Genomic DNA, 14,622 nt, shown 5'->3' with positions numbered 1-14,622 from the left:
TCGGGAGCGGATGATATCGTTACGTCATGTTGTAGAAGTATTGTTTTGTAGTCGACAGGCATGAACAACAGGTGGCAACTTCCTTTTCCCTCAAGCCGATTTTTAAAGCTACGAGAGCTTTTATTGAGAGGGAAAAGGAAGTTCCCGCCTCTTGTCCCTGCCTGTCGACTACAAAACAATACTACAACATGACGTAAGGATATCATCCGCTCCCGACAGGATCACACAGACTTTTGAAACAGAGACCAGGCTTTCCTCCGAGGTGGTGGAAAGCCTGGTGAGGCGAGGTTACTGAGAGTGTACACATGGAACAAAATGGACGCATACTGGTCACCCCTGAGCCTGAGCTTAGTTTGTGGGACAGACGGGAGACCCAAGTCTCCCTGAAAAACATACTGACCATTAATGCTGTTTGGTGTTCATTGTTTGTTAGAATATAGAAAGGGGTTTGGGGGGGAAACTTATTTTATTTTATTACTATTAGTTACTATTATTTTATAGTCTGATACTGCAGTGGTTTTCAACCTTTTTTTTTTAGCTCTGGAGCAATAGCATAATTTCGGAACAATCCTCAATGACCTTCCCATGCACCCCACCAAAAATAACTGATGATCTACAAGCTCTTTTGAGCTTCAGGATCTATTGTCGGTGCACAGCACAGTATCAATATGTCCTTAGTTAAAACATTCTTAGATTTGATGGACATCATTTATCCAATCCAACTTTATTTATAGAGCATATTTAAAACAACAAAGATGACCAAAGATTGCTGTACAATTAGGCAACAGCAGTAATAAAACAATAATACAATACAGTAATAAAAACATAATACAATAAAATCAAACACTCAGGAGTACACATTAATCACGGTTTAAAAGCCAGGGAATAAAAATAAGTTTTAAAAAACGGTTTAAACATTCAAACATATTTTGATACATGTAGCACCACTGAGAAACGGTGTGAAAGTGCAATTTGGTTGATCTCTCGAGGTTAAAAACCAATTACTTCAGCCACCAGTTGGTACAAAGCGCTGCCTCGGAGCTTCTAACTGGCACTAATAAACTGACATCACCCTGTGTACTCATGTCTCATCACAGTACCATCAAAATAAGGCCTGTAATGTCACTGCCTACGCTACACCATTACACCCACAAAATGGTGCATGTAATCATGAAGGAGGCTTTTTCCCCAGAAAGTGCTGAAACGGCACCAGCCTCTGCAGCGGGCCTTGACTGAGAGGCTGGGCCGTATTTCACGGCTGACTTCACAACGCATACAAGGACATCCTACGCATTAAACTCTGTCAGTGGAGGAGGAAGAGGCACTCGGATATAAAAGTATATACGTAGGAAAAAGTAAAAAGTCAAGTAAAAAAAAAAGCTTAAAGGTTCTTACAAAAGTATTGTAATCAAAACAGTACCACATTTCTTTGAAGATTTTTCAAAATGGTTAAATTCACTTTGCAAGCTTGTAGCCTACTGTAGTACACCGGCCTGAGATGAATTATAAAATGGGCTTCCGGGATTGTAAATGATGGACGTTAGTTGTGTCAAAAGTAATAGATTCAGCTATAGCAGTGTATCGCGATTCGGCTTTGCACAATTCTGCATCAATGCAGCAACGTGACGTCATCGATAATCGAACCTATATATAATATATTAAATATAATATATAATATTAAATAATATTTACCGGTAATATAATTCTAAATAAGATATGTTCTTCAGTATATCTGACTGCTTGTATTAATTGATGAAGATTTTGACATGTTTTGACCTGCAAAAGTGCGATGCCATCACAGAGTGGAGTGGGTGGGGCTTAACTCTCTCTCTCTCTCTCTCTCTCTCTCTCTGCCTCTATATCTCTCTATCTCCATCTCTCCCCCCCAGGTGGCGACACGGGGCTGGAGCATGCAGGGCGTGCGAGACGAGCTCTACATCCAGCTGTGTCGTCAGACCACGGAGAACTTCCGCTACGACAGCCTGGAGCGCGGCTGGGAGCTGATGGCGGTCTGCCTGGCCTTCTTCCCCCCCACGCCACGCTTCCACTCCTACCTGGAGGGCTACATCTGCAGACACACGGACCCCCTCAACGACACTAAAGGTACATAATGGACCCCCTGAACGACACTAAAGGTACATAATGGACCCCCTCAACGACACTAAAGGTACATAATGGACCCCCTGAACGACACTAAAGGTACATAATGGACCCCCTCAACGACACTAAAGGTACATAATGGACCCCCTCAACGACACTAAAGGTACATAATGGACCCCCTCAACGACACTAAAGGTACATAATGGACCCCCTCAACGACACTAAAGGTACATAATGGACCCCCTGAACGACACTAAAGGTACATAATGGACCCCCTCAACGACACTAAAGGTACATAATGGACCCCTGAACGACACTAAAGGTACATAATGGACCCCCTCAACGACACTAAAGGTACATAATGGACCCCCTCAACGACACTAAAGGTACATAATGGACCCCCTCAACGACACTAAAGGTACATAATGGACCCCCTCAACGACACTAAAGGTACATAATGGACCCCCTCAACGACACTAAAGGTACATAATGGACCCCCTCAACGACACTAAAGGTACATAATGGACCCCCTCAACGACACTAAAGGTACATAATGGACCCCCTGAACGACACTAAAGGTACATAATGGACCCCCTCAACGACACTAAAGGTACATAATGGACCCCCTGAACGACACTAAAGGTGACACACGCACCTTCGTTGTGGTTTTAGCCGTGGTTACTGCACCGCGGGTAACTGCATTTCGGATACTACAGGTCCTGGTAGGATTTAAAACCAGCAGTACTAGAGGTCCTGGTAGGATTTAAAACCATCAGTACTAGAGGTCCTGGTAGGAGATAAGTCTGCATCAGTATACTAGGGTTTGGTGGAGGACTCCTCCCCACCTGCTTGTGTCTGTGCAGTTTGTCACTGAGGTCATGGAGGTTGGTAAAATAAAATGGTAAATGTGCCATTTCATTTTACTATCATTTATACTATAAATGATAGTAAAATGAATTTTATAGAGCACCTTTCACCCATATTTGAATACCGACGGCAGAGGAGACCATGCAGGAAGGCACCAGCCTGCTCATCAAGAGCAGTTGTGGTTATTATGGGGTTCAGTTCAGTGTGTTGCTCAAGGACACTTTGACACTAACGCTGGCACTAAATGTCCCTCTGTGACGCTGTGGGTGCTGGCGGCGTGTTTCCTCCTCCGCGTCATCAGTGCCCATACCCGAGGCGGGGTTGGCGAAAGGGCCTTTCTGTGTGGAGTTTGCATGTTCTCCCCGTGTCCCCTAGGGTAGGTACCCTCACAAAAAACATGCAGTAATCCTGGTCTCTAAACTGCCTCCCCCTGGCCAGCCCGGGGCGCCTGATGGAGGGGAAAGGAACTGGTTGGAATAACGTGTTCCTTCCACGCTCTACGTCCAACCAGGGAAACTCCCCCCTGTCAGGTGTAAAGGAGCAACTTGGACACTAATGCATGAAGGAAGCATGAGTTCAAGTCCGTTGCTCGCCCCAGGTTGGCGGAGGGTGTGTAGAGCCCAGGATCACATTAGATAATTGACACAGGGGTGAAAAATGGGTTACAAAATCGTGGGATAAAAAAAAATATATAAAAAAAAAAAAAAGAAGTCCCTCTGTGAAGTTCAGTTGCAGAGCCATCCGTCTGAAGCTCTAAAGCAGCCTTCCGTACTCCGTACTGTACTCCATACACCGTACAGCCTACCGTACTCAGACTCACCGACATGTCCTGTATGATCATCATCATAACCTTTATTTCAACTCTGAGGGCCAAGCTCTCATTTTCGCTCTCATGTAGCCGAGATACAGAACACAAAATCAACACGAATATACATCATTATACAGCAATGTTAAATAATATATGAATCAGAAGACAGAAAATACTCAAAAACTAAAAAAAGATATTCAAATAACTAAAACAGATAGACAGAAAATGTAATAAAACAGTTACAATGTTGAACAAGATGGAAGTGATCTGAGTTTTAAGAACTTCTGGAGCTCGTTACAAGCAGATGGAGCTCAGACAGAGAACGCTGCCGTGCCTAGAGTTCTGTTCACAGACAGAGAACGCTGCCGTGCCTAGAGTTTTGTCTGAGCAAAAGGAAGCTTGAGGGTCAGGAATTAATTCACTCGAGTGGGGACGGAGAGGGGACGGAGAGGTGTGTGTGTGTGTGTGTGTGTGTGTGTGTGTGCGTGCGTGTGTTCGTGTCTGCGTGTGCGTGTGTGTGTGTGTGCGTGTCCGCGCGCGTGTGTGTGTGTGCGTGTGTGTGTGTGTGCAGTCATGCATGCAGGTCTCTCTCTCTGCCTCGCTGTGTGACACAGCTAATGAATTGTTTTTCAATTAACTCCAGCTACAGCTCCACCGAGGCAAGTAAAGGTGACATGTGGCCAAACTCTTGGTTTTTGGCTGACTCACTGTTTTCATCATGTTGGCTGTGACGGTACACTGCTGAGATTTCCCAGAATGCTATGCAGACAAAAGTTGAAATGAGCTGAACCGTTGGGCCTGTGTTGCCGTTCGTTGACCTTCCCACACGCTTCACGTGTACAGCAGGGGGCGGCAACATGCCGCTTTCTTGATGGTCAGCGTGCCATATCAACATTACGTTTAATTATGACACCACATCAAAATGGAATATTTCCAGCTTATTTTGATTGTCCATATGCTGCCTGTTTCTAGATCTTCTTCTTCTTTAGAAAGATTGTCTTTCATATCACCAGGATGTAATGATCATTAGACAATAGCAACAATAACCCACCCATCTTCCAGACTCCTTCACCAGTCAGAGATCAGAGTTTGAATGAATGTAGAATTATGTGCAGGGTCAGGGTGTCATTTGTATATAGATGTGAGGGGACTTCATTTAACTGACCTCCCCTGTGCCAGTGTACCAGTGATCACCCTTCCCAGTATGCCAGTGATCACAATGTTGGAACATGACAGCGATTGACCAAGAAAGATATGTCGGGATGGTAGCCATATCATGGTCAAGCCTCAATGGAGGCATTAGGTAGGGGCTCCATTTCGTCACCGCTAAACCCCTTATCCCTAAACGTCTTTTCCTTCTTTTTTTTTAATATATTTTGAAAAACATTTTTGAATAGTTCAACTAGCCAATCTACATTGACACGTTGTGAGCTTGTAGACTGGCCATTTTAACTATTCAAAAATGTTTAGCAAAATAGTAAAAAAAAAAGGCAAAGAAGTTTAGGGATAAGGGGTTTAATTAGCGGTGACGAAAATGGATGTGTCAAGAAGAAAAGGGGTATAGTATAGGGAGAGTGAAGTTCTAGAGGGTGAGGTGAGTCTGCATTCACCTCAGGATTAAGGGAGAGAGAGGCAGCCATTTGACACATCATTAAATAATATGTCCAAAGGCAAAGAAGGGAGTAAAACCCCAGTAAAATCAAACTGTAGATTGTACACTACTAATTTAGCACTTATGATTTTACTGCGTGTGTGCTTTTTAAAGTCCCCCTCCAAACCTACGATTAATCTATAATTAAGCTATGATTAATAATTAGTTTTAAACATGAATTTCCCCACATAAAAAGTTCAAAACAGAACCTCTGAAAGCACATCCACTCTTCCTCCCTCCTCGGGAACTTCTGGACCCATGAATAGTAGTGGATCATTTGCATAACCCGACCTGAGATCAGATTCATACGAGGTTTCCACTGGACACACACTGGTCTGATGAACCCATTCTGACCTGAGATCAGATTCTAAAAATGTCAGTCGTTCTTCGACTTTTTCAAAAATAGCAGACCTACAAGCTCGTAGCGCGCCACTCGGTGGCGCGCTATGAGCTTGTAGATCTGCTATTTTTCAATAGCTAAAGCACGACATGATGCTAACACCAAAATGGGTTCCCGTTCAGAATGGGATAATATTGTATCTGTCGGATGGAAACCTCATGTGTCCAAATTAAAACTATAGTACTTTTCAGGATTCAAATTCAAAAGCAGCCAAAGTAGCAGATCTACAAGCTCAAAACTATTATTAGAGCTTGTGGATCTGCTACTTCTGATGCTCTTGTGTGTATATGATCAAGTAGGAACGTTAATTTAGGAAAAAAACACACAAATTCTTATTTTGTGTAGTATTCAATTGCAGTCACCATTGTACATGTTAACTATTCAAAGTGCAAATATTGCAAACAGAACATACGCCCTTGATGACGACCACTTATTTTGTCCATCTTATCTTTTGACTATAATATAACAAAAAAACATTGCATGGATGCACCTGGGACGTATCCTCAGTGATGTGTCCTGAGGTCAACGGGGGTTTCGGGTCTCTCAACATCATACCCCTCACTCAGGCAACCCAGCCAGAGTGATCAAGTCCCGACTTACGTCCCAGTAGCTACCCTCAATCAGTCCCACTAGGGAAAAACCAGGGACACACAATCCGTTGGAACTACTCCAGAACTACTCTGCCAGGGCTGGGAGGTACACTTCTGGCGCATGGAGGGACTAGGCTCTGTGGGTTGTCTCCTGTCCGGGCCCCTCCTACGTCTCACCAGATCCACTCCTGCTCTCACCAGGAGTAGAGCGAGGACCTGTGCGTTGCACCAGAGTCCCAGCACCAGACAGTTCATTCAGGAGTGGTGGGCAATGGTTCCGCAGGGACATGGTGCTGCGGTTCTGCTTGCTGCGTGATCGCTTGATGTGTGATCCATAGATCGACAACAAGACAATATTACTGCAATTCACTTCTCAGTTGCTTTATACTTATTTAATAGGAAGATAAACCGATGACAGCTTTCTTGTGCCAAACAGGTTTCAATACTGGATCAATGCATGTGTGTACCAAGGGTATACAAACAAACAAAGTACAATCAGTTTGTGTGAAAGCAACATTCTAATGTGTATTTTATGTGGTTTGTGTTTTTCAGGAGTGGCGATCAGCAGCTACGCCAAATACTGCTACCGCAAGCTGACCAAGGCTGCTCTCACCGGGGCTAAGAAGGTACGGACGCACTCCTCTGTTCTACCCTTTGATCTTTTATAATTATATTATATACTGCTACCGCAAGCTGACCAAGGCTGCTCTCACCGGGGCTAAGAAGGTACGGACGCACTCCTCTGTTCTACCCTTTGATCTTTTATAATTATATTATATACTGCTACCGCAAGCTGACCAAGGCTGCTCTCACCGGGGCTAAGAAGGTACGGACGCACTCCTCTGTTCTACCCTTAGATCTTTTATAATTATATTATATACTGCTACCGCAAGCTGACCAAGGCTGCTCTCACCGGGGCTAAGAAGGTACGGACACACTCCTCTGTTCTACCCTTTGATCTTTTCCTTCACTGTCAAGTGGAAAAACGTGTACGTCGTTTGCTGTCGGGCAGACATCTCTAGACTCTGACTTTTAATTTTTATTATTATTCTATTATTTTTTCTTTTGGTATTTAACGCCCTGCTGGCCTACTTGATCACACGACAGTGTCACACAAAAGCTTCAATGGTTGCATATCCACAAGCTCGATGTTTTGAGCTTAAAGATCTGCTCCTTTTCCATTAAAAGAATTAACGAGAGACGATTATTCAAATCCCTAACTTTTCAGAGAAAAAAAGCACAAAAGAACTGATCCGATGTAGTTCATGGGGTAAATATTTATAAAACCCACTGGCGCACATGAAAACGTTGGAGGTGCTCAGACGGTCTGTATTCCTCTGTTCTTCTCCTCTGTGCTGCTCTCTGTCTGTCCGCCGTGACTTACAGCGTCCTTCTGGAGGAGACGTGTGCATTTTGCGATTTACGCGCCAGAGCTTTCTTTATTGACCCTGCGGTATTGTGTGTGTGTGTGTGTGTGTGTCTGTGTGTGTGTGTGTGTGTGTGTGTGTGCGTGCGCGTGCGTGCGCGCGTGCGTGTGCGTTTGCGTGCATGTGTGCCTGCCTGCGTGCGTGCGTTCATTTTGAAGTGTTAAAGTCACACTTGGATAAAGTATTGATATTAATTTCCATGAACAAAGCGTGTGTGTGTGTGTGTGCGTGTGTGCGTGTGCGTCTGCGTCTGTGTGTACGTATTGGTTGCTTGCGTGAGTGCTCTCTGGTTTGTGTGATAGATAAAATATAGAGATAATAGGATCGACGAGGCGCATGACGCGTCTGCGTCTGTGTGTACGTATTGGTTGCTTGCGTGAGTGCTCTCTGGTTTGTGTGATAGATAAAATATAGAGATAATAGGATCGACGAGGCGCATGTGTGTGTGTGCGACGCGTGCGTGTTTGCGATGTGTCGGGCTGACTTGCTAATTGCCAGTGATGGGGGTAGAAGTCAGTGAATTCATGGTCCCCGTGGCCACGCTATCGAGCCGTCTAATTAACTACATAACCCTCGTTAACAACAGTAACAACTCCATAAGCCCACACGACACGCAGCCTACACACATGTAGAAAACACTCCTTAAGCCCTCAGCCCAACACGCAGACATGGAGACATTAAAGACAACACTTATCCCATATATCGACGTTTAAAAAAAACGTCTAAGCTAATCTTAGGTCACATTCCCACCTAATACTTTGGTAGACTCGATGCGAATGGGCGGAGAAATTGGGATTCTTGCATATTTAATTTGCTGCGGTTTGCCTTCACACTGTCATCCGCAGCAATTAGCAGGGGGGACCTTTATCAATGTGTTCCATTCATAAACTAGCCTACACAGTGAAATCTATGGTGATAAAAAGCAGCGAAAAATGTTTACAAGTTTATCAAGATGAAAGTCCCTACTCCCCAGTCCCCACACAGTGACAGCACTCCATGTTTACGGCACGCACAGACAGACAGACAGACAGAATATTCTGTAGGCTATAATACACTGCAGTGTTTTTATGTGTTTTCTTAAGCAATTGATTAATGTACTCGTCCTCATTTCGATCAGGGCTTCAGTCTCCTCATTCGACCACGTCTATCCACGGTAACGGGACATCTTTGCGCTGCGTAAAATATGCGTTCTCCGTCTCCATCTGTGTTCAGCTCCTCACCCACCACATTGTTTGCTTCATTTCCTTTATTTACTGCGGATTGCATTCACACCTGCACCGAATCGTAATCAAGTGCGAGTGCGAGCAAAGCGAAACCCCCGTTTTTGCTCGGAGTAGGTTGCGTAATGCGGTTCTTTGTTACGCATTACGATTCGAATGAGCCTTCACACCTGCCAAACGAAGTGCACTTTCTGACAATGCGCAGCAGGATTCGTTTTAATCGCAGCAAAGCTTTCTGGTGTGAATGTGACCGTAGACCGCCTAATAGCCGAGTATTGCTCAGTGGGTTCCTATAACGCTCAAGTCTGATTGATTGTTGATTGATTGATTGATTGAATTATAGTACATTTCAAGCACAACTCAATACAAAACTGTTAACTGTGGACGACACCATAAAGTACTACACTTGTTTAAAATAGGGCCCACCATGTTCAATTTATGGTGTTATGTCTCTTATCTCTATCCTGGTACATCACTTCCGAACGTCATCTATCCACAAAACCCAACGACAGGAGAGTTTTAAGTGGCGTTTGTTCGTTCATTCGAGTTGCACCACTCAGTTCACACGGTGTGGTCTTTTTTTTTTGCAGTGAAATCTCCATAGGGCGATTTTTAGGTCGCTTCATATAAGAACTGTGTTTGAAAAATAACCCGACCACCCCAGCCTTTCTGTCAGGGGAGTGGCTGTGCGTCGTTAATGATGTCCATTCATATTTCATACAGCCAGTTTCTGGAGAAAATGGAATTAATGTCTCACGAATCGAGGAGGACACACGCTCCAGCGTGTGTAAATGGTGTACCCAGCGTGTGTCCACTGGCTGTTTCAGCTGTGATGACACTAGACCCCACTGCCTTTCATTAGCTTTTACACTCTAATCACACTCCCTGCAGGTGTGTGTGTGTGTGTGTGTGTGTGTGTGTGTGTGTGTGTGTGTGTGTGTGTGTGTGTGTGTGTGCGTGTGCGTGTGCGTGTGCGTGTTCGTGCGTGCGTGTTAATTGAGCTGTATCTCCAGCAGTGTGCTACATCATATACAGTGTTAGCACCGCTGTGCTCTGGGGTTGAACGGTTTGACGTCAGCAGACGTTGTTTGGAACGCCACAGATTTAAATAAATATGTCCCCTCGGGCCCTCGACTGTCAACTGCATGCTCTCTCTCTCTCTCTCTCTCTCTCTCTCAATTTCAATTCAATTCAAAGGGCTTTATTGGCATGAGAAAACATACGTTTACATTGCCAAAGCAATCTCTCTCTCTCTCTCTCTCTCTCTCTCTCTCTCTCTCTCTCTCTCTCTCTCTCTCTCTCTCTCTCTCTCTGGAAGTCACTTGAAGCCACGGGAGCACAAAATAATTGTCTAGTTAGTAGTTAGTAGTATTATACAGTCTCTGTGATCAGGTGGAGTTAGTAGTATTATAGATTCTCTGTGATCAGGGTGGATGCAGGGTGGCTTACTATAAAATCCCGGGTGCAGTACTTAGTTTAGACAGTTTTTGGTTTAGACTAGTCATTGGTTAGACCAGTCATTAGTCCTACAACTACAACCTATCGCAAACCCTCACCCTAAACCTAACCTCCCACGGGGCAGCACACCTAAACCTAACCTTAACAAATGTCTAACCAATGACTAGTCTAAACTAAGTATGCACCCCTAAAATCCTGTGTTTCTTTCTAAATCTGTAAAATTGTAACCTTTTAGGCCTGCTAGGCTATGGCATCATATTTCGATGTGTGGCATCTAAATGAAAGCATCAATACACCAATTGTTATCGAAAGCTAAGGGGTGTGGAAACCATTTGCAATGTTTGTTTTTTATGAACCTCTTATCTCCATATTTGTTTTTTTCATAGATTTAGGCTCTACTTGATCATACTATTACAGCCACACAAAAGCATCCAAAGTAGCTAAATATTGCACGAATTTGTGACATTGGGACAGTCCCGTCATGCTCCTGTTAAACCACCAGAGGGCACTGCTGGATATAAATTGGCCGGTGATTCTCAGGACCCCTGTTTTTTTTGTTTTTTTTACACTGTATTTAATGACAAAATGTCAACTCTGATAGTACAAATGGAACCAATGGACCCTTAAGACATTGGTTCTCAACCTGTGTGTCGGGACCCCCAGGAGGGTCCCCACATGATTTTGGATGATGGTAAATTAAGTGACAATTTAAGGACTTAAAACCTAAAAGAAATATATATATAGCAACAAACTATAATACAAAAAATTGCCAAACATTGGCCAAATTGTCAAATAATATAAGAAAGGGGCAAAGTTCGTGAAAATAGCTGATCTACAAGCTCACAACGCCTTGTGTTTGTGAGGCGTTGTGAGCTTGTAGATTGGCTATTTAACTAAATGTAATGCGGCTGCCTCAACTCCCCAGATCAAAAATGATTATTTTGGGGGGTTGAAAAGGTTGAGAAAGGTTGCTGCCTTAAGGGTCCATTTGGTTCCTCACTATCAATCATTTTCAAGGACTCCTGAAATCATTGTTCAAGGACTCCACAGTGAAGTAGTAAAGGAAGGATACAGTACTATTACGCTGAGCGCTTCAAAGGAACAGCGCCTCAGCTCATAAGAAGTGTGTATAACTTGGCATAACTCTTTTAAGTATAGTAGTATACTGTTTAGTAGTGTTTAGTGTATAGTAGTGTGTGCTCTTTAGTGTGTAGTAATGTGTAGCTGTTTAGTAGTTTGTACTGTTTGGTGCGCGTGTGCGTGCACATGATACAATAAGAGTGGGAGCCGCAATTTAAAATGAGCTATTTGGTCCAAAATATCCATCCGTGCGTGCGCCGTGCGGTCAGCCTGTGTTGGTGGTGGTGGTCACTAGTACAAAGTGTCCCAAGTGTACCAGGAGGTGTCTTTAGCCTGGGCAACACAACCTCCTTGTCAGTCTTAAGAGCTGCTGTCTCTCACGTGCACGCCGGGTATAGCACACGTACGTGCACATGGCGTCTCTCACGTGCACGCTGGCTGGCTGGCTCCAGGCCTGTGTCCTCACTTCATGTATTTGACTGATATTAACCTGCTGACCTGAAGCATCACATTAATGCACTGTATACACTCCTATACAAGCTCTCCTGGGAACACTGGATTACGCTCTCTCTCTCTCTCTCTCTCACTCTCTCTCTCCATCTCTCTCTCCCCTGTCTTGGAGCCAGAGGCGTAAAGATCTTTCTCGCTGCCCTCTGAAGAAATAATCCTCTTCTCAAGGACCTTGGCACGGCCAGTCGGCCAACAGGGCACAACCCCAGAGACCACACTGTGGTTGTTTTAGACGCCGCAATGTGTCGGAGCGGCCAGCAGGCCGCGCTGTTTTTCTGTTTGTTGTCATTAATGAAATGTGCAGCGAGAGAGAGGGAGAGAGAGATTTGATACCTACTGTATACCTTGTCTAATTGAAGTGCCCAGGTTCGTAGATGTGATGTCATAGCAGGTACACATGGACCGAAGCCAAAGACTGAGATGTAGTGGAGATTAAGTATCGGAAGTCGGAAATACTCAAGCAAAGTACAAATACCGTACCTAAAGATTTTACTTACATACTGTATACTTGCGTAAATGTACTTAGTTACTGCACACCCAATATGCAAAACGCCATAATTATGTCCTTCCTTGTCCTTCCAGGGCCTGCAGAAGCCGTGCGTGGAGGAGATCATGCACGCCAGGCTGGCCATCTTCAGCCCGTCCATGTTCGGCTCCTCCCTGGAGGAGGTGATGACGCTGCAGAAGGAGCGCTACCCCGACAGCCAGCTCCCCTGGGTCCAGACCCGGCTGTCTGAGGAGGTTCTGGGCCTCAACGGGGACCAGACAGAGGGCATCTTCAGGTTAGTACCATGGTCTACCCGGACAGCCAGCTCCCCTGGGTCCAGACCAGGCTGTCTGAGGAGGTTCTGGGCCTCAACGGAGACCAGACAGAGGGCATCTTCAGGTTAGTACCATGGTCCAGCTCCCCTGGGTCCAGACCCGTCTGTCTGAGGAGGTTCTGGGCCTCAACGGAGACCAGACAGAGGGCATCTTCAGGTTAGTACCATGGTCTACCCGGACAGCCAGCTCCCCTGGGTCCAGACCCGGCTGTCTGAGGAGGTTCTGGGCCTCAACGGAGACCAGACAGAGGGCATCTTCAAGTACAGTGCCATGGTACAACAAGTACAGTACCATGGTATGTTTGTGCACACCAAAAGCCCCTCAAAAACATCGATACCACAGTGTAGAAGTACTCCGTTACAAGTAAAAAGGCCGGTATTCAAAATGTACTTCAGTAAAAGTGCAAGATTATTGCTATACTTACCACCCCGATCTGACCTTTGACCCGCTCCTCTCACAGGGTACCAGGTGACATTGATGAGGTCAACGCTCTGAAGCTGCAGGTGGACCAATGGAAGATCCCCACTGGACTAGAAGACCCTCACATTCCTGGTACGCACGCACGCACGCACGCACACGCAGTTAACCCATTCTGACCTGAGATCAGATTCATACGAGGTTTACCATACCATACCATACCATCTTTATTTCTATAGCACATTTAAATAAAAAGTTGTACCAAAGTGCTTTACAATAAAATAATAAAAATCACAACTTCATTTAAAAACAAACAACATACAGTACACAGTGTCACTTTCAACATCAAAAGCTCATATATGCAAGAATAAAAATATGTCTTGAGGCGTGATTTAAACACCTGAAGAGTGGGGGCTTGTCTTATGTGCAGAGGCAGCTCATTCCAGAGTTTAGGAGCTGCCACTGCAAAAGCCTGGTTCCCTCTGGGCTAGTACAGGACTAATATGGTCACGTTTACGTGTGCCTGTAAGCAACCGTGCAGCAGCATTCTGGACTAGCTGTAAGCGAGAGATGGAGGCCTAGTCCAGAATGTGTTATAAAAGTACAATAGTCCAGTTTCCACTGGACACACACTGGTCCGATTAATTCAAGAATATAAACCTAAAGCATGTAGATGGGCTTTTCTCTGTGTGCGACAACAGCGCACAGACCCAAGTATAAGTCGAGACTATAAGTCTAGAAGACCTTCCACGCACTACGTTTTACCCCCCCCCCCCGTCAGGTGATAAGAAGCGACCTGCTGCACTCCTCATGCATTGAAGGAAGCATGAGCTCAGTTCCGGCCTCTCCCCGGGTTGGCAGAGGGAGAGTATAGCGCCCAGGAGTATACAGCTTATGCAATTGAGAAGGAGGGAAAAAAAGGGATATTTGACCCTCACAAACATAGTAATATAAACGCCCACACAAACGCACACACACCCACACACACACACACACACACACACACACACACACACACACACACGCACACACACACACACACACACGCACACGCACACATGCACACACCCGGTGACCTCCACATGCACACACACCAGCCCCAGGCCTTTCTGTATCGCTCTGATTCTCAGCTCCAGTATTAATAGCCCAGCTCTCTCTCTCTCCATGCAAAGCATTCTGGGAAGGAGGGACTGCTGCAGCTCGTGCAGGGCATTGGGTCAATGAAAACACTGTGTACAGTATCTCTGTTTTTACATGTCCTGACAAGCGGAA

The 14,622-nt window shown here is 45.0% G+C and overlaps 1 protein-coding gene across 1 annotated transcript in view; it reads left to right on the top strand.

Moving 5' to 3' along the window:
- Positions 1-14,622, top strand: part of arhgap39 (Rho GTPase activating protein 39) — a gene marked incomplete at its 3' end in the record, with an annotated part of 131,975 nt that overhangs the window by 111,650 nt on the left and 5,703 nt on the right. The window contains exons 11-14 of the mRNA XM_080770406.1: positions 1,890-2,103; positions 6,969-7,042; positions 12,694-12,893; positions 13,394-13,485. Of these exons, the coding sequence (XP_080626532.1) occupies positions 1,890-2,103; positions 6,969-7,042; positions 12,694-12,893; positions 13,394-13,485 (580 nt within the window). The remainder of the gene's footprint in view (positions 1-1,889; positions 2,104-6,968; positions 7,043-12,693; positions 12,894-13,393; positions 13,486-14,622) is intronic.

This window comes from Protomyctophum bolini (genome assembly GCF_963924005.1).
Source record: "Protomyctophum bolini genome assembly, chromosome: 8".
Taxonomy (NCBI): domain Eukaryota; kingdom Metazoa; phylum Chordata; class Actinopteri; order Myctophiformes; family Myctophidae; genus Protomyctophum; species Protomyctophum bolini.
Note: the sequence above shows the minus strand (reverse complement) of the source record. Positions and strands in the feature narration are given on the sequence as shown.